This window comes from Paramormyrops kingsleyae, chromosome 17 (genome assembly GCF_048594095.1).
Source record: "Paramormyrops kingsleyae isolate MSU_618 chromosome 17, PKINGS_0.4, whole genome shotgun sequence".
NCBI classification, from domain to species: Eukaryota; Metazoa; Chordata; class Actinopteri; order Osteoglossiformes; family Mormyridae; genus Paramormyrops; species Paramormyrops kingsleyae.
Window position 1 is genome coordinate 16,198,450 of NC_132813.1, and position 17,712 is coordinate 16,216,161.

The window sequence follows — 17,712 nt, forward strand, 5'->3', positions numbered from 1 at the left end:
ATATAACACATATTTTTATCTGTTGATCTATGTTCTACCGTACAAATGAATTAATTGGATTTCCCCCTGGAATTATAAGTGAGGGCTGCAGTATTTACTGTTGCTTCCTGCCTGCTGTGTTTTTCTCATAGGAAATGTCACTTTCTTCAACCTGTCTATTGAAATTTGCAGCACGTCCCCCCACCCTCCCAACCCGGCCTCCCCTGCTGCCCCCCCTCCCCGTCTGCTGCTGAAAATAGCCCTGCTTTTGTCTGAGGCTAGCAGGTGTGGATGCCCAGGGTTTGCAGATGAACACGTCCGGTACACAGAAATCACCTCCCCTGCCCTGGCCACCTTCCCAAACCCCCCACATTCAGGTCATCTTGCTGAGGTGGTCTGGCAGGGCTTGTGCGCTTGTTTCAGGAATTACCTCGCAGGCTGGGTGCCAGTGCTGGTGTCTCTGGGCAGGGCAGTGTGACCCCGGGCCCTTGGTCACTCTGGAGCAGCGGTCCCCTGGTGGGAGGAGCTACCAGGTCACTCTTCAGGGGTGGGGCGACTGTCTGACATGTGCAGAAGATGTCACTCTCAGGACCGCATGTTGTTTTTTTAATTTAATTTGGTTTTGAGTTTGACAGGGAGGTAGGACACACGCTGAGGGTGGATTGGTCGAGACTTTGGCCAGCTATTTTGAGGAACAAATGCCTGTGCTGGAGAGGAGTTTTGGCTGGAATGGAGGGGTGTGTTTGGTGTCACACCCCTGGTGCTCCTGGTCCAGCCCGTGTCTGCAGCTATGCGGCACTCACCAATCCAGCACCGGGGTGTCCCCTGGCTGCCAACTGCTCCAGAACCGTTGATTGAGATGGCTGAGAATACTGGACTCAAGCTCATCTAAGCCCCTGAGTAGGGAAATCATCTTCTCCAGTTTTAACACAGCAGTTATTGTCAGTATACATAGATTTTATAGTGTGATCATTTTATCTGCTGGGTCTTGGTCCTTGTTCAGTTCAGGTTTGATTAAAATTAAATGTTTTTTTAATGTGTTGCCATTCAGTGTTGGATTCCCTTGTCATTTGGTCTTTTCCTTTAAAAACAGTTCCAGTAGCATTTTGGCTGATGTGCACCTTGCCGTGGTCTGGGGCCTGGGGCAGTGTAAGCAGTAGCCTCCAGCCTCTCAGCGTTTCTAGTTTGATGGCTGATTTATGATCAGCTCACCCCCCCCCCCCCCCCCCACCTTTTATTTTTGTTGTTGAGCTTCTAGTTCTCAAGTTTGATCATGCATCACTGTCAGTTGATACAGGGGGTCGTACTTCCTGGATGGAGAGTCAGTCCCACACCCCGCTGCCCTTTACCCCCCCTTGCTGCGCCCCCAGGTGCAGCAGCCTGGATGCGGAGGGTGCTGGCTGTCTAACTGTCTTTGTTGCAGGCTGATATGCTGATTGTGAATGGGCAGCGACGCCGGCGCGCGCTGTGTTCATGACCCGGGTTGGAAACGCGTCCGTCTCTCTCCTTGAGTGCGTTTCTTTGCTGTCACTCTTTACGTCTCTCATGTCTCGCAGTTGGAGCATGTTCCACATTCTTTGTTTGTTGCAGGTTAATTTAGAAAAGCAAGTTAATGCTAGTAAAGTCACTCTGTTTATCCCTCTCTCCCTCCCACTCTCTCCCTCCCCCCTTTTTCGCTCTCCTCTTTCCCTTGTCTCCTTTATCCCCTTCCCCTCTCCATCCCCCCTCTCTCCTGCCCTGTCTCTCCCTCTATCTCCCCCCTTCCCCTCTCCATCCTCCCTCTCTCCTGCCTTGTCTCTCCCTCTGTCCCCCCCGCTTCCCCTCTCCATCCCCCCTCTCTCCTGCCCTGTCTCTCCCTCTATCTCCCCCCTTCCCCTCTCCATCCCCCCTCTCTCCTGCCCTGTCTCTCCCTCTATCTCCCCCCTTCCCCTCTCCATCCCCCCTCTCTCCTGCCGTGTCTCTCCCTCTATCTCCCCCCTTCCCCTCTCCATCCCCCCTCTCTCCTGCCCTGTCTCTCCCTCTATCTCCCCCCTTCCCCTCTCCATCCCCCCTCTCTCTTGCCCTGTCTCTCCCTCTGTCCTCCCCCCTTCCCCTCTCCATCCCCCCCCCCCCCCCGCCCTGTCTCTCCCCCCCAGTCTCGTGCAGGAGGATGCCCCTCCACGCCCAGGCAGTAACAGCAGTCTCCTGAGCCCGGGCCACTTTGACTTCCCCGTCTCTGACTGCTTCCTGCTGGGCTGCCCGCTGGGCCTGGTGCTGGCTATGCGCCGCACTGTGCTGCCCGCTATCCAAGGTGACACCTTTGTATTTACTTGCTCATTTTCTCTGAAGCTTTTATCAGTTTCAGTAGACCTGAGTTTCAGCTCTACAGCTGAGTTTCCCTTCCTGAGTTTCGGACAGCCGGGGCTCACCTTAACCACCGCGGCACCTCCCTCTTTTGTCTGTCAGTCATAGTCATCCTCTAACTTGATTGGCTCACTGTTAGCCACGCCTCATGCAGACCTAATTTGGGTGCTGCTGATGATTGGCAGGATTGGTTCTTCCTTCAGTGACCCCTGTTCTCCCCCCCAGTGACCCAGCTCCGGCCCGCCTGCTCACAGATCTACAACCTCTTCTACCCCTCGGACCCCTCTGCCTCCCGCTTGGAGCCCCTGCTCAGCCCCCGCTTTCACCGGCTGCCCCCCTTTGCCGTGCCCCGTTACCAGCGTTACCCACTGGGGGACGGACGCTGCACACTGATAGGTGAGTGACCTTGCTGTCCCTCATTCATAACCTAACACCACAGATGGGAAATGGTTTATAAACCAGAAGTGAATTGGCCTCTTCTTTTTACCCTTTAGGATCGGGGTGTGGACACACACACACGCGCACGTGCACCCTGGGGTTGATGGACTGTGGGGGTGGAATCTGTGTCACTGTACGTCTCAGGCTGAACATCAAACATTGTTTTTTCCTCTGATATCTGACGTTATATTTAACATGCATTGAGATTCCTCCCCTCTCCGGGCACCTCTGACATGCCGTCTCTCTCTGCCTTCCTCCCGGGGCCATTTGGGAGTAGCTTGTCATGCACAGGGGTAGTGCAGTGATGCTGGGGACCACTGGGGGGCGCTGAGAGAATCTCCGGTGTCTAATGAGACTGGCAGTTAAGCAGAGGTGCGTTTTTTTACAGCTTCGAGGTTTAGCGCCGCATTCCGGCCGCATTCCGGCCGCATTCCCACTGCATTCCCCTGCAGCAGTTGGCACGGAGCATCCCTGAGATCCGAAAAGGAGGCCAGAAAGTTTGGGGGAAAGTGTAAATGGCACAGCCTCTGATGCAAACCAAAGTCCTTGCGCTCGTACGCGTCAGCAGAGAGATGCAGTCTGGGCGTAAGCGGGGGGGGGGGTCTGTGCCTGACCGGAGCAGCCCCAGGCTGGAGAGGGGGGGGCAGCCTCCCTGCCGGGTGTAATACCTGCCCCAAATTCCACCCCCCCACCCCGATCGGGCTGCAGGTGGCACACAAACAGAGCCTACCCCCCCACACCACCACCAGGCCGCACATTAGCAAAGCCCCCTGCCTGTTCTGATCTGTCACCTTACTGCCACCAGTGACCCCCCCTGCCCCCCCCCCCCCCCAACCTGGGCACTGTGTTCCTTTTGTCATTACCTGATCTTTCATTCTCCCACTCACCCCTTTAGAGGACGATCAGCGGCAAACAAACACGCCAGCGGTGAGGACTCTGCCAGCAGGGGGTGCTGTTGCCCTCGCGTCACCCACAAAAACCATGTCTGTTGGGACCATGCAGGCAATGTTACACCAATTGCCTGGGCCCCGGCTTTCAGGATGCCAGTACCTGCAGACATGAAAGAGACATGAAGCCATTCTCTTAGTGCTCCCATTTTCCTTTCATTTGAAATTCTGAAATATATTTGACACTTTACAGTATTAGTCTCCAGCTACATCACATTAGAGGAGATACAGTCATAGGCAGTAATGTAGTGTTCGCTGCAGTGATATGGCGTAGGGGACGGAACAGCAGTGTGAGCCCCCTCCTCCCGCTCTGGGGGGGGTCACAGCGCCAGAGCAGGTGGCCCCCAGGAGCCCAGGACCAGATGGCCGATGGGGGCCCTGGTCGTCATGGAACCAGCTGTTCATAATTACGAATCAAATGAGATGTAATAAAGTGAGCAGAATGACAGACATTTCTGAGTAATTAAGATGCTAGAATGAGCGTACACTCCTCAGAGAGTGTGGGGGTCGGGCGGCCTGGGGTCTCCCTACCAGTGAGGGGCCAGTCTTATTGGGGGGGGGGGTGCTGCTGCCGTCGTAGCCCCCCCAGGTGCAAAGAGCCCAATGTGGCCTGCAGATGGGGGAGAAGGGGGTCCAGGATTATCACCCAGACTTAAGCGAAGTGTGTCAGAACCCATTCATCACGCACACACATAAACACACACATAAACACACAGACACACACACACACAGAAACACACAGACACACACACGCACATAAACACACAGACACACATACACACATAAACACACAGACACACACACACACATAAACACACACACATAAACACACAGGCACACACACACACAGACACTCACACATAAACACACAGACACTCACACACACATAAACACAAAGACACTCACACACACAGACACACACACACATAAACACAAAGACACACACACGCACATAAACACACAGGCACACACACACACAGACACTCACACATAAACACACAGACACTCACACACACATAAACACACAGACACTCACACACACAGACACACACACACACACACACATGAACACACAGACAAGTTTCCCCCTGTGGCGGCCTGCATCTTTTTTGTTTGTGGTTTTATGTACCATCTCTGCCCATGTGTACATCCTTCTCACTCCTATGATAATAATTAATAGTTTATTGATCCCCATGGGGAAATCCTCTTTACACCTCCACCAACATGCTCTCTGTCAGTGAGAGCAAGCTGGCTGTGAAGGGCAACCTCCTGTTGTGGTGCCCAGGGAGCTGGGGGTTAAGGACTCAAATCAGCGATCTTCTGACCACAGACACCGAGGCTTAGCCCACTGAGCCGCACACTGCCCCCGACAGTGATAGTCACTGAAAATTGACATTATTCCCTTCAGTCAGGGTCAGTCATTTCTGGCCAATCACATCTTTGTTAGTCATAATAATAATAAATACTTTATTGATCCCCATGGGAAAATTATCTTTACACCTCCCCCAATTTGCTCTTCATAGAATAAGTTGTCTGCGAAGGGCAACAACCCATAGTGACGCCCAGGGAGCTGGGTGTTAAGGGCCTTGCTCAACCAGTGACCTTCTGATTATAGGCACACAGATTTAGCCCACTGAGCCACACACTGGCCCCAGTTATTCATTATTGACCAATCACATCTTTGTTTGTCACACCTGAAGAGTCATCACTGACCAATCACATCTTTGTTTGTCACACCTGAAGAGTCATCACTGACCAATAACATCTTTGTTGGTCACACCTGAAGAGTCATCACTGACCAATCACATCTTTGTTGGTCACACCTGAAGGGTCATCACTGACCAATCACATCTTTGTTGGTCATGCCTGAAGGGTCATCACTGACCAATAACATCTTGCTGATCACACCTGAAGAATCATGCCTTTGTCTACCAGCCTGGCCTATGAAAAAGCCTGAGAAGCTGGCAGGGGGGCGGGGTGTCACAGAAACCCAGTGACAGCTTTGCCTTAATGGGATGTTGGATGGGATCACAGGTGGGATCTGTCAGCTCTGAGATGTGGGGGTGGGGGGAAGATGGGCTCTGGGACTCTTTGGTGAATGCTGCCCCCCTCCCCCATGGCACCCTCATGCCCTTATCTTCCCCCTTCTCCTAAACGTTTACCAATATCTCGTTCCCTTCATTCTCTCCCTCGCTGCCTCCCCTCCTGTGAGGGTGCATGGGCACACTTACCATTTGGAGGGTTGGGTGTCCTTCTCAGTATGCACTGGGATCCTTCCCAGTATTTTCTGGGCTCCTTCCCAATATGCACTGGGAAAATTCCCAGTATGCTCTGGAAAAAGGTGGTCTTCCCAATCACCCCCCCCCCCCCAACTATTGCTAAAAAAAATGCTACCACATGGTGGGGGGGGCAGAGTATTAATGGGTTCTTTATCACCCACCTGTGGACTTCAGTTTGATCTCCAGGCATGAGCAGAGTTAGAGGTACACAGTAGCGGACAGCTTCTGCTAAGTGCTCGCGTACACAGCCTTACCCAGCATGCAATGCTACACATCTCCCTTATCTCTGGCTTCTCTCCCAGCCAGTTTACAGCCCCTTCCAGGATTTGATTGAAAACTACACAAATTCCCTGTCTTCCCAAAACCCTGGGATTCAGTGGCGGAATTTTCCCGCGTTGTCTGTTCAGCATGAATCACCGGGGAAAAATAGGAAAGATCAATTAAATGATACACTGACGAACATGGGTGCGCCTCACTCAGTTTGCAAGGCTCGCGAGGTGCAGGTGCGGCCCGGTGCTGTGGAGCATGGACCTGAGCAGATGACTCGCCGGTCAGTTGAATAGCCCAACGTGGGCAGGGAGTGTGATAAAGTCCGGTTAGCAGGACGAGCCAGAGGAGAGAGCAGGACAGCCATGCTTCTCCTCTCAGCTGGTGTGTAGAATGGTGCACGGATCCCCGTGTGTGTCTGTGTGTGTTTGTGTCTGTGTCTTTGTTTATACACCAAACCTGCCTTTTTGCCCACTGATCCGGCCCCTCGCCGCTGATTCCAGCAGTTACAAATGGCGTGTCGCTGTGCATTATGGCATTGCATGGAGACCCAGAGGAGCAGCATTGTGTAGGTTGGACCCCACCAGGGGGAAATGGGGTGGTGGCTGAAAGGACATGGAGGAGAGACACAGGTTAATTAGCGTGAAGGTGGAGAGGAGACGGGGGCTGTTTTGGGGAAATGAGCAGTGCAGTGGAGCCCATGGATGGATGGAGCCCCTTCTCCTTAACCCAGTCCCATCCTGTTACCTCGCAATATCATGATAGGCTCCTGCCTGAGTCAGTGTCAGTCAGGCCCACAGGGGGACATGCAGAGTGCTGGGGGACCAGGGCAGGTGGTCCCAACAGGGAGATCAATGGATGATCCGTTTGCCCAGAAACAGACACTTCCAAAAGATCAGGAGCTGATTCTGCCTACACCAGAGTGGGAGGTGGGGGCCATGGATTATCAGGCCTTCTCAGTCTCCGGCCTCTGTATCTCTCTGTCCATCTGACAATCTGTCTCTGTCAACCTCTGTCTCTCTTTTTGTGTGTCTGTGTCTGTCTCTGTCTCCTTATTTGTCTGTATCTGTCTCTCTGTCTGTCTCCCTATTTGTCTGTATCTGTCTGTCTCTTTAGGTGTGCTCACACTAGCCTATCCGAACCTTGCCCGAGCATCTTTGACCCCAAGTCCAATTTGTTTGACTAGTGTGATCTCTCCGTACCATGCCCGGGTGTGCTTAACCGTGTCCTGGCTCGATTGATGAGGTGGGCCAGAGCACGGCCAGTTGGACTTGGGCACGGTACCCATCTAGTGTGATCGCTAACTGTGCCCGGGTACGGAACACAGACCTGATGTCAATGACAGCGCTTTCCTTCATAATGATAACGAAAGCATACTCAGGCCAGGATGGTTAAGTGTAATGTGAGCGCAGACCACTGGGGGAGTGGGAAGGCAGGGCAATCGTGATCGCACATGGAACAAGGCAACTGGTACAAGTATGAATAGGCCCATACTCTCTGTCTGTCACTCTTTTTTTTTCCCCCACGGTCACCTATAGCACCAGGTAGAATGAACACCACAGCTCTACTGTCTCTGTCCCCCCCTCTGCAGCCGACACCATCCACAGCCATCCAGAGATGTTCTCGGAGGACGGGCCAGGCCCCGGGGGAGAGGATTCGGGTGGGGGTCCCCGGCGAGGCAGCTTGACGAGTGTTGGCAGCGAAGCCTCGGCCTGCTCTAGCGACCGACTGAACAGCACCATCGCTAACAGTGAGCATGAACATCACACAGCATCCAAGAAGAACACGGAGTTCAGGAACAGCCCCTGACATTTTCAGTTATTGTATTTGTAAATGCTTCACATGTTAATGCAGCTTCGGACCAAAGCATTATGATCTTAACCAAAGCATCATGATTATGACATCAGAGCAATACACATATGACATCAGAGAAGCCAGTGTATGACATCAGAGCATTGTGTATATGTGTATATTAACCACCAGAATGAGTTTTTCACTTGAAAGCAAAGCCAGCTTTTTACTAGGAGAGAGAATGGACTTTAAAGGTATATAAAGTCAAGGACGGCAGGCTGAGGTGCAGCATAAACTATTCACACAGACTTTATTGCTGACAGAAACATTTTCCCCTCTGCTTCTGTATCATGGTTTTGTTTTTTTTTACTGCCCCCCTCCCCCAAATGATTGACAGTGGTATTATTATTCCAGTGTCCTTTAAAGGCTAACAAAACATCTTGTCGTCCGATTTGCATACATCCTTGAGATCCACATTTCTCACTCAGATCCACCCGTTCCTCGCTGCCTCACCCCTCCATGAATCTCCTCCTCTCTTCCTCTCATTAAACATTCAAATTGAGAACGAGCCCTATTAGTGAGACAGAAGTTAGTGTTGTCAAAACTTAAAGGTCATAAAGGCAGAAAGAGAAGTAAAGAAAAAGTCAGAAGTTTGATGCCAGTCATGTCTGGTGTCCCCTCAGTTATAACAGTCCAATGCTGAGGTGTAGGTTCAGAGTCCATTCTTCACCAAACAATGCTTAATGACAGGAACCTGTGCGGAGATGTGGGTTACCCTGATATGTCTTGTTTTTCTCTCAGTTTCTAGCACCTGGTGGGGGACCAAGCGCTTGGACTATGCCCTCTACTGCCCAGATGTCCTTACATCCTTCCCCACGGTGGCCCTTCCCCACCTCTTCCACGCTTCTTACTGGGAATCTACGGACGTGGTTGCGTTCGTGCTTCGCCAGGTGAGCTGCTTGACTTGCCTTGCAGACCTGGGCTGCTCAGTGTTGTTGAAGGTCCTTGAAGTCCAGGTCCTCTATTATGTACCATAGCGAATGTCTCAGAAGACCCAGTACAGTTGTATATTCCTCCAGGAACTGGAAGTGCCACGAAACATTACATTAGTTAATTAAGCTAGTCAGTCATCTATGATGAATGAGACTGGACATTCTGGGGGCTATAAAGTATTCTGTCACACTCGCTAAGCAATGGAGGGCACTGACGTCGATGTTGGCATTGGCATTGATGTTGATGTTGGCATTGGCATTGATGTTGACGTTGACATTGACATTGATGTTGATGTTGGCATTGGCATTGATGTTGACGTTGACATTGACATTGATGTTGACATTGACATTGATGTTGATGTTGACATTGACATTGATGTTGATGTTGACATTGGCTTTGATGCTGGCGAAGGTGTCGACACTGAGGCTGGTGTGTGTTTCACCGTCAGGTGATGCGCTGTGATTGCCTGAAAGCCCAGGAGGCCGACTGCTTCGACTCTGCCCCCTTCTCCCCCTCTAGCCCCCGTGAGAAGTGGCTGCGCAGGAGGACTCACGTCAAGCTGCGGGTAAGCTAACCAAATCCCAACTTCCAGCTGCTCCAGCTCAGGAGAGATGGGTACCAGTGTGCCAGGTGGTGCTGTGGCATTGGAGAGGTGTTCTGCTCCATCCAGAGACAGACATGTTTACGAGAACGCAGAAACACTCAGCACTCCTGAACAGAGCTGTCAGCCGCACGCTGCACGCTGTCTGAATGCGATGCGGTCTGGCGGTTCAGTCCCACTGTCTCTATTTTACGGTTAGGCTCTAGTGACAAGTCTCCAAAAGACTGTGTTCGAGTCTGACAAACGTCATCTTCCCACAGAGCCCTTCGTCTGACGCTTGGGCAAAAATTTTGAGTGCGAGTTCAACAATTGCCGTCCGTTTGGCTTGAAATGCCCCCTCCCTCTTGCCGAGGGCATAACAATATTCCCTTTGAACATCTGAAACAATTTCCGAAGGCGGAGTGGAAAAGGAACACTCCAGTGACGGGAGCAGCGGGAGTATTCCGGTGTTCGGCGATCAGACCGGGCCGGCACTGGCTGTCGGTGAACTTTGATGAGATTTTTTTCTGCTTTAAAGTGGCTTCGCTGAATGAGCAATGAGATTCTCACTATTCGCAGACAAAATTACTGGGTCCAGAGAGTGCCGGCACTCGTGGCACGTCATTGCTGGCAAAAACTGCATTCGCTTCAGTCGGTGAGGTGAATCTTAATGGGAGTTACTGGTATGTGACTCCAGATTGCTTTCGGGGCTCATTGCCTTTTGGTAAACGGTCGAGATGCCCCGACTTTCACTTGGCACAGCGTCCAGCTTTCCAGTGCAAAAAGACACCACCTCTGTCTCCCAGCAGACTCAGCCGGTCTGCCCTAACCATTCCCAGTAGAGTACAGTGGAGCTAAATACCAGTGTGACCAGTCAAGCCCCAGTCCCATGCGGGTGCATTGGCAGGCAGGCTGGCCCACATGCCATGGAAATACGATGCAGATGGCGGGTCGCATTGAGTTAGGCACGTAGCCATGAGGTCACAGTCTCTTCCCACTGGAATATGAGGAAAAATCCAGATGCTCTGTGCTCTCGCCTCTGGCTCAGGATTAATCTTTAGGGTCATTTTCCCACCAGGCTACTCCAATCAATGCCATGTGACTTGCGACCTCCTTGATTGGGGTGTTTTTCTGGATATCCAAAGGGCGGCATGTCCTACACCCAGCATACCAGCAGGGGGCAGTGTTAACAAATCCTCTGGGCTGGAGCATTTATCTGCGTTTATACATATGCAAGTAAATTTAGCCCAAGAAATGTTTGATAACTGGTTCATTAACTGAAAAATGGGAGCCAATGGAATGGTCGGTCCCTTGGAAATACCGTATGATGTGTTCCGAGTGTCGGCAGGATGCCGTACATGAAGAGGTTATGGTAAATGGCTTGCGTGGAACCGCGGTAGACATTAGCCGGTGCCGCTTGAGTCCAAATGCCCACCGCACCAAACCACGAGCCTCTGGAAGGAGTGCGCACCCCTGGATCTAAAGGGAGGGGAGATGGTGCTCATCGCAGTTAAAGCACCATCTCAGCTGCTTTAATTTCTCATTAAAATCCTTTCACATCAGGAGAGATTCAGCGGGTCTTATATTCCCAAGACTCTGAGGTCTAGAACCATGAATTATTGGGAAGGAATGGAGAGGCTGCAGAGATATGGCTCCCTCTCCTGGAGAGCAGTGGTACTGCCTGCTTCACAAGCCGCGTTGATGGGAGGAAAATGTGAATCGCATTGTGATCGATTGCAGCAGCTGGCTGTTAAACCGGCGCTTGATGAATAGCACAACACCCACAGCGGGTCGATAGTTTAAACCATGGAGGCCGGATTATTTTTTGATGTAATCTGGTGACTCACGGCCTTGACACAGAACGAGCAGTAAGGTGACTTACTAGTAGTTAGATCTTATTATTTTTTAGTGCTTTTTCTGAAGATCTCAGAAGGTTCTCTGGACTGACGGAGGGTTGGAATTGCGATCTATAGCGTGGTGAGCAAGACGATGCGAGGAGATGCTGAGCTGAACTCTCTGCTGCTGCTTTTGTTCCCCCCGCCCCGGGCAGAACGTCACCTCCAACCATAGGGTGAATGATGTCATCGCGACCGAGGACGGCCCTCAGATCCTGGTTGGCCGTTTCATGTACGGTCCCCTGGACATGGTGACCCTGACGGGAGAGAAGGTGAAGCCCAAACCGCCGGTGTCTCAGCGTTCCCTTGGCTTGGCCTCCTGTCCGCCTCACCCCCAGCCTCCCACCCCATGCCCCCTAGGTGGACGTGCTCCTGATGACCCAGCCCCAGTCAGGACGCTGGGTACACTTCGACACAGAGGTGACCAGTAGTAGCGGCAGGGTTACCTACACAATCCCCAAGGAGAAGAAGCTGGGTGTGGGCGTCTACCCCATCAGGATGGTGGTCAAGCAAGTACTGCCGCCCCTATCCCACGTCACTGCATGGTGACACAGATGATCATGAGCCGACAGAACTGTCTGTAGTGTCAGAGTGGAAACCTCTACCCATGTGTTGGGATCTCCACCCTAAAGCAAAATGGCACCCATTTCATTCCTCATCAGGTCCAGAAACGACTCCATGAAGCATCACCAGCAGATATTTCTAGTCTCGTTATTCATTTGAAGTCGTTTATCTGTTCATTCCTTATTAATTACCTAGTTATTAAGTCCCACAATGCACTGGGCCCTGTTAGGCATGCTTTGCTGCTGGGATCAGCGTATGGAGTGACCAGATTCAATCTGGATCCTCGTCCAAGTTCTCGCTGCTCTAACAGACTTTGCCAGAAGGTTCTGCAGACACCCTTACCGCTGCCCGTCTGCCGTTCCCGCCAGGGGTGACCAGACGTGTGCCGAAGCCTTCCTGACGGTGCTCCCGCGTGGAATGGAATGCGTGGTCTTCAGTATCGATGGCTCTTTCGCAGCCAGCGTCTCAATCATGGGCAGTGACCCCAAAGTGCGGCCCGGAGCCGTGGACGTCGTCAGGTGTGTGTTCCTCAGTCTGTGTGGTCATTACCCCAAAGTGCGGCCCGGAGCCGTGGACGTCGTCAGGTGTGTGTTCCTCAGTCTGTGTGGTCATTGTGGTAGAGAAGTAGGAAGCTTCCAAGGCCATGAAAATATCTGTGTTTGTGTCGGGTTCCCTGCTTAAAAGAAAAGGAAGTGATGGCGGTTATGCTTTCACAGTCTCTGAGATCCCTCTGAGCTCGACTCGGGGTCCAGCAGGCTCTCTTAGTGACATGGACTCTCTTTATACACTGGCATCCATTCCAAACCACCTCACCTTAAATGGTTTAAAAATGTTTTTTTTGTTCTCCTGTAATAATCCATCATATTTCTCACTGAACATAACACTGTAAATGCTTAAGAACTCAGGGTTCCAAACAGGGACCGGTCGCTCTGTGACCACAGGAACTCAAAAACTTGGGTGTGTGTGTCCCTATCTTGATCTTTGTCTTTATCTGTGTGTCCCTGTCCCTGCTGGGTCTGTGTGTGTCCTCGTCTGTGTGTCCCTGTCCCTGCTGGGTCTGTGTGTGTCCTCGTCTGTGTGTCCCTGTCCCTGCTGGGTCTGTGTGTGTCCTCGTCTGTGTGTCCCTGTCCCTGCTGGGTCTGTGTGTGTCCTCGTCTGTGTGTCCCTGTCCCTGCCTGGGTCTGTGTGTCCTCATCTGTGTGTCCCTGTCCCTGCTGTGTTGTGTGCGTCCTTGTCTGTGTGTCCCTGTCCCTTCCTGGGTCTGCATGTCCTCATCTGTGTGTCCCTGTCCCTGCCTGGATGTGCGCAGGCACTGGCAGGACCTGGGCTACCTGATCCTCTACATCACGGGCCGACCGGACATGCAGAAACAGAGGGTGGTCTCCTGGCTGTCCCAGCACAACTTCCCTCAGGGGGCTGTCTTCTTCTCCGAAGGGCTGGTGCACGACCCGCTGCGGCAGAAAGCCCTCTTCCTCAGGAACCTGATGCAGGAGGTGCTGATGGGCGGCTGTACTCACACACACACACAGACAGACACAGACACACACATAAAAACACACACACACACTTACACACTTCCTTATGTTTCACTGCATGGCGTTTACTTTGCCTAAGGACATTCCAAATATTTTTAGCACTTCGGTTTTACTAAGTTAAAAAGAGGCCTTTAATTTTAGATTAATGTCTCCACAAGGTATCATTTTCAGTGTTCAGTTACAAGGCACAGCTGCCGCAAACACACAGACAGACTCCTTAACAAGCATGTTTCGTCTCCTGTCACCAGTGTCACATTAAAATCAGTGCCGCTTACGGCTCCATGAAGGACATCTCCGTGTACAGCATGCTGGGTCTCAGTCCGTCTCAGATATACATCGTTGGCCGCCCTTCCAAGAAGTGCCAGAACCAGTGCCAGGTAGGCGGAGCCTCCTTTTGGTCTTCGCAGTGCTGATCAGACCCACTTGTGTGTGTGAGTGGGCCGTTCCTGATACCTAGGGTAGATGTTCTGTCTTTGTCATCGTCCCTTTCCGCTGTCCCCGCCCAATGCAGTTCCTGAGTGAGGGCTATGCAGCCCACCTGTCCATGCTGCAGTTTGGGCACCGGACGCGACCCAAAAAGAGCTCGTCGGTCCGCATGGTTCTGCGCAAAGGCTCCTTTGGTCTGTCTGCCAAGCCCGAGTTCCTGTGCAAGCGCACGCACCTGCGGCGCACCATGTCGGTGCAGCAGCCAGACCCCCCCTGCAGCGCCAACCCCAAGCCTGAGCGGGCACAGAGTCAGCCCGAGTCCGACAAGGACCTTGGAGGGGGCAGCGGCGGGGGGGTGTCGCTCAGCGTCTGGGGCCGGGGCTCCTTGCACCGTGAAGACACGACACCCTGAGACGGGGGCCAGGGGATGCAGAGAAAGACGCCAGCAGTACCCCGCCCAGGGCCGAGGTAGGCAATGTCACCTCCTCCTGGGGTCACCTCTACCCAGATGCATCCCCATTCAGTGTCACCTCCACCCAGCATTGCCTCCACCCAGGGTCACCTCCACTGAGATTCATACACATTTAGTGTCACCTCCACCCGGGGTCACCTTCACCCGAGGTCACTTCCACCCAGATTTGTACCCATTCATTGTCACCTCTAGCCAGGGTGACCTTTAACCAGTGTCATCTCTACCTGGGGTCGCCTTCACCTAGTTTCACCTCCACCCAGTGTCACCTTCACCCTGTGTCACCTTCACCCAGTGCCACCTTCACCCTGTGTCACCTCCACCCAGTGCCACCTTCACCCTGTGTCACCTCCACCCAGTGCCACCTCCATCCAGTGCCACCTTCACCCTGTGTCACCTCCACCCAGTGCCACCTCCACCCAGTGCCACCTCCACCCAGTGCCACCTTCACCCTGTGTCACCTCCACCCAGTGCCACCTTCACTCTGTGTCACCTTCACCCTGTGTCACCTCCACCCAGATTCATCCCCATTCAAGGTCACCTCCACCCTCCTGCACAGTGATTCTTTCAGAGGAACCACCTCACCGTGTCTACAGAATCTATTAAAGGCACAATCTTTTAGCTGAGTTGCTTGCTGTCGGATTATTACAAGCTGCATGCGCTGCTACTGCCTACCTGCCCCTCCCCGCATGTGACAGCCTTTGCAGACGAGACGGCAAGCAGCAGCAGGCCAATGTATGACCCCCCACCCCCGGCAGAGCCACACAGAGGGGAATCGGGCTGAATCTGCTTCCTTATAAATATTCATGTGGGAGACTCAGATGCTATTATTAGCAACTAGGAAGACTTTTTTTATTCAAAGCCAGCCTCCACCCATTCTCCCATCGGAGGGCTTTTCCAGAAACACGGATGCTCAGATAGGGATGAAAGGCATCCAGAGGAAGACAATTATCTGCCTCTGTGCTCCAAGCCGCATTCCCAGACCGTCGACCATCCCGTGAAGATGCATGGGCTGCGGATCACCATGGCATCGTGTGCTGAGAGAGAGCAGAGTGTGGCTTTTGGGGGGGTGCGTCGGCCTGATCAGGGATGTGGGTCACATTACTGACGGACATTTTTATAATTCCGCTTTTATCTGTTCTTATCTTTCCACGCAGCTCCCAAAGATGAATTATGAACCCTCCCGAAATGTCACCCCATTTTCCAAGAGACATGCCGGCTCACCACGCAGTCAGCCTGGGGGGTGGGGGGGGGCTCGGTCCGGCCTGGCAATCCTGGAATGTAAGCTGCTTAACACGTCTCCCTTAATACTGATTCGGAAGCTTGCTGGCACGTGGAAAAGCACAGGAACAAGAGACGCGACGGATACCTCCGGGCCGAGAGGAGAATCGGGCTGGGATGCGCCGCCGAATCGCGAGATTATTAGCCCATAAATGAATCCAGAAACTCAGCCAATACATCCCTGGGAGATTTGGTGATTCCAGGTCCATCCGATGGCATTCAATGAAATTAATCCAGTATAGGGTTTTTTTTTTTTATTCATTGGAATTTCTGATTCAAAAAAACAAAAAAAAAAAAACAAGGCTGCTGGCGTGAGCTGGGAGATTCACTGGGAGGTTGGGAGGTTTTTGGGCAGCTGGAGACCTGAGATTCCCAGGTCCAGCTGGTCTACTTGTGCAGTGAATTGTCCTGCAGAAAGGGGGCGCCACTGACTCCTGCAATAATATTCTGATATTCCAGTTGTATGTGTATGTACAGATATGTATACAGGTGTGTTAATCTCTGAGCCAGCATCCCCAGCACTGTTACAGACCCTGGGTCCTCGTAACCTGTTACTGTACTGCACCAGCCCAATGTTGGTTAAACCCTCCTGGTGGACGGGGGAGGCTGACCTGCATTTGGCCCCCTTCACCCCTGTTTTTTAACCACTTGGTGCCATGTTAGGGGAGGGGGGGGGGAGTTCACTCGCATTTCTTCTTCAGGGCTCTCTCGGGATGGGGGGGTATCATAGTCAGGTGACCCACGATTATGCTCATTTGCTGAAACAAAACGGTACTCTTTGCCAAGTCGCTTTGGGGGGGCTTTTTTTGTAGTGTTGGACTGTGTTTTCTGTGACGTCATTACAAATATTCAACAGGGGCGGCGCTAACGGGGAGATGTTTGGTGATTGTGCTGGACTGAGAACACCAGTTATTGTAGGACAACTGCAACACACCACTTGTCCTCATGGAAGGATAATTAAGAGAGAGATAATGACAGTTTTAGGAATCTTCTTGTTAAGGTCATATCGATACTAGCAGTAGAGGGGAACACTTTGGAAACTCTAGAGCAGGGCTATTCAACTCACGGTCCTCGAAGTCCGAGCCCTGCTGATTTCCAGCCTTCCTTCACCTGTGAGCCAGGTGTGAAGCCTCTGACCAATCAGAATCAGTCATTATTAAACTAACTACCTGGGAGAACTGAAAACAAGGCCTGGATTCGGAATCGATGGCGCGAATTGAATAGCCCTGCTCTAGAGGTACCTCCAGTCTGCCTATCCAGTGGGTGGTTCCTGTCATGTCATGTGATCCAGTGGCCAGCCAATAGGAAGGCCCCTGTTGTGCTTACACTTATTTTTATATGAGGAATAATTTTTGTGTATAGTATTTGGAAATATTTTAAAGAAGTGTTTTTGAATTGTGTTGTTTAAATGGAATCTTGTTAGAGTGTTATTTTTGGCCTTAATTTGTATTTTGACGACCTGGAAAGAGGAATGTTGTATAACCCTTAATGCTTGACCAAAGTATGATAGTTTTACATCTATGGCAAAGTGAACCGTATCCTACTATATGTAATGTTTTCCTCTGTATTTTCTGTAGGCACATATAAAGTACACGTGGACTATTTTAGAACATCAAGCTAAAGTGTGCTTGTGTGTGTGAGATCATGGAAATTGCTCTAAGCTGGATGACCGTGGAAACCTGAAAGCCCTCCATACTGGTGAGGGTGATCAATGTGGAATAAGAAACACTAATATTAATTAAAGTTCACTCTGACAATGGACCAGGTTTAATGGAATCCCATTCTCTGCAGAATGCCAACTTCCATAATGTTCCCTGGCTCACAAACTTAGATTCACAGGTCGTCTGTGAGTTTGCTGGTGTCCTGGAGGCCAGAAACTTAATTGTCATCCGAAGGTGCAGAGCTCCGTCTGTAAAGTAGCTTCC

General features: G+C 51.8%; 1 protein-coding gene across 7 annotated transcripts in view; it reads left to right on the forward strand.

Annotated features, from left to right (window-relative positions):
• Window positions 1-17,548, forward strand: part of pitpnm3 (PITPNM family member 3) — a 51,304-nt gene extending 33,756 nt beyond the window's left edge. For 4 of the 7 annotated variants that reach the window (XM_072701103.1, XM_023818114.2, XM_072701104.1 and 1 more), the window contains exons 9-20: window positions 2,115-2,269; window positions 2,548-2,718; window positions 7,845-8,003; window positions 8,846-8,994; window positions 9,486-9,602; window positions 11,668-11,784; window positions 11,873-12,021; window positions 12,445-12,660; window positions 13,386-13,569; window positions 13,860-13,988; window positions 14,123-14,505; window positions 15,664-17,548. In XM_072701103.1, coding sequence (XP_072557204.1) covers window positions 2,115-2,269; window positions 2,548-2,718; window positions 7,845-8,003; window positions 8,846-8,994; window positions 9,486-9,602; window positions 11,668-11,784; window positions 11,873-12,021; window positions 12,445-12,660; window positions 13,386-13,569; window positions 13,860-13,988; window positions 14,123-14,449 — 1,873 coding nt within the window. In that variant the 3' untranslated portion in view covers window positions 14,450-14,505; window positions 15,664-17,548. The remainder of the gene's footprint in view (window positions 1-2,114; window positions 2,270-2,547; window positions 2,719-7,844; window positions 8,004-8,845; window positions 8,995-9,485; window positions 9,603-11,667; window positions 11,785-11,872; window positions 12,022-12,444; window positions 12,661-13,385; window positions 13,570-13,859; window positions 13,989-14,122; window positions 14,506-15,663) is intronic. The other 3 variants (XM_072701105.1, XM_023818117.2, XM_023818118.2) reach the window with 1 other exon arrangement.
• Window positions 17,549-17,712: the final 164 nt, after the last annotated feature.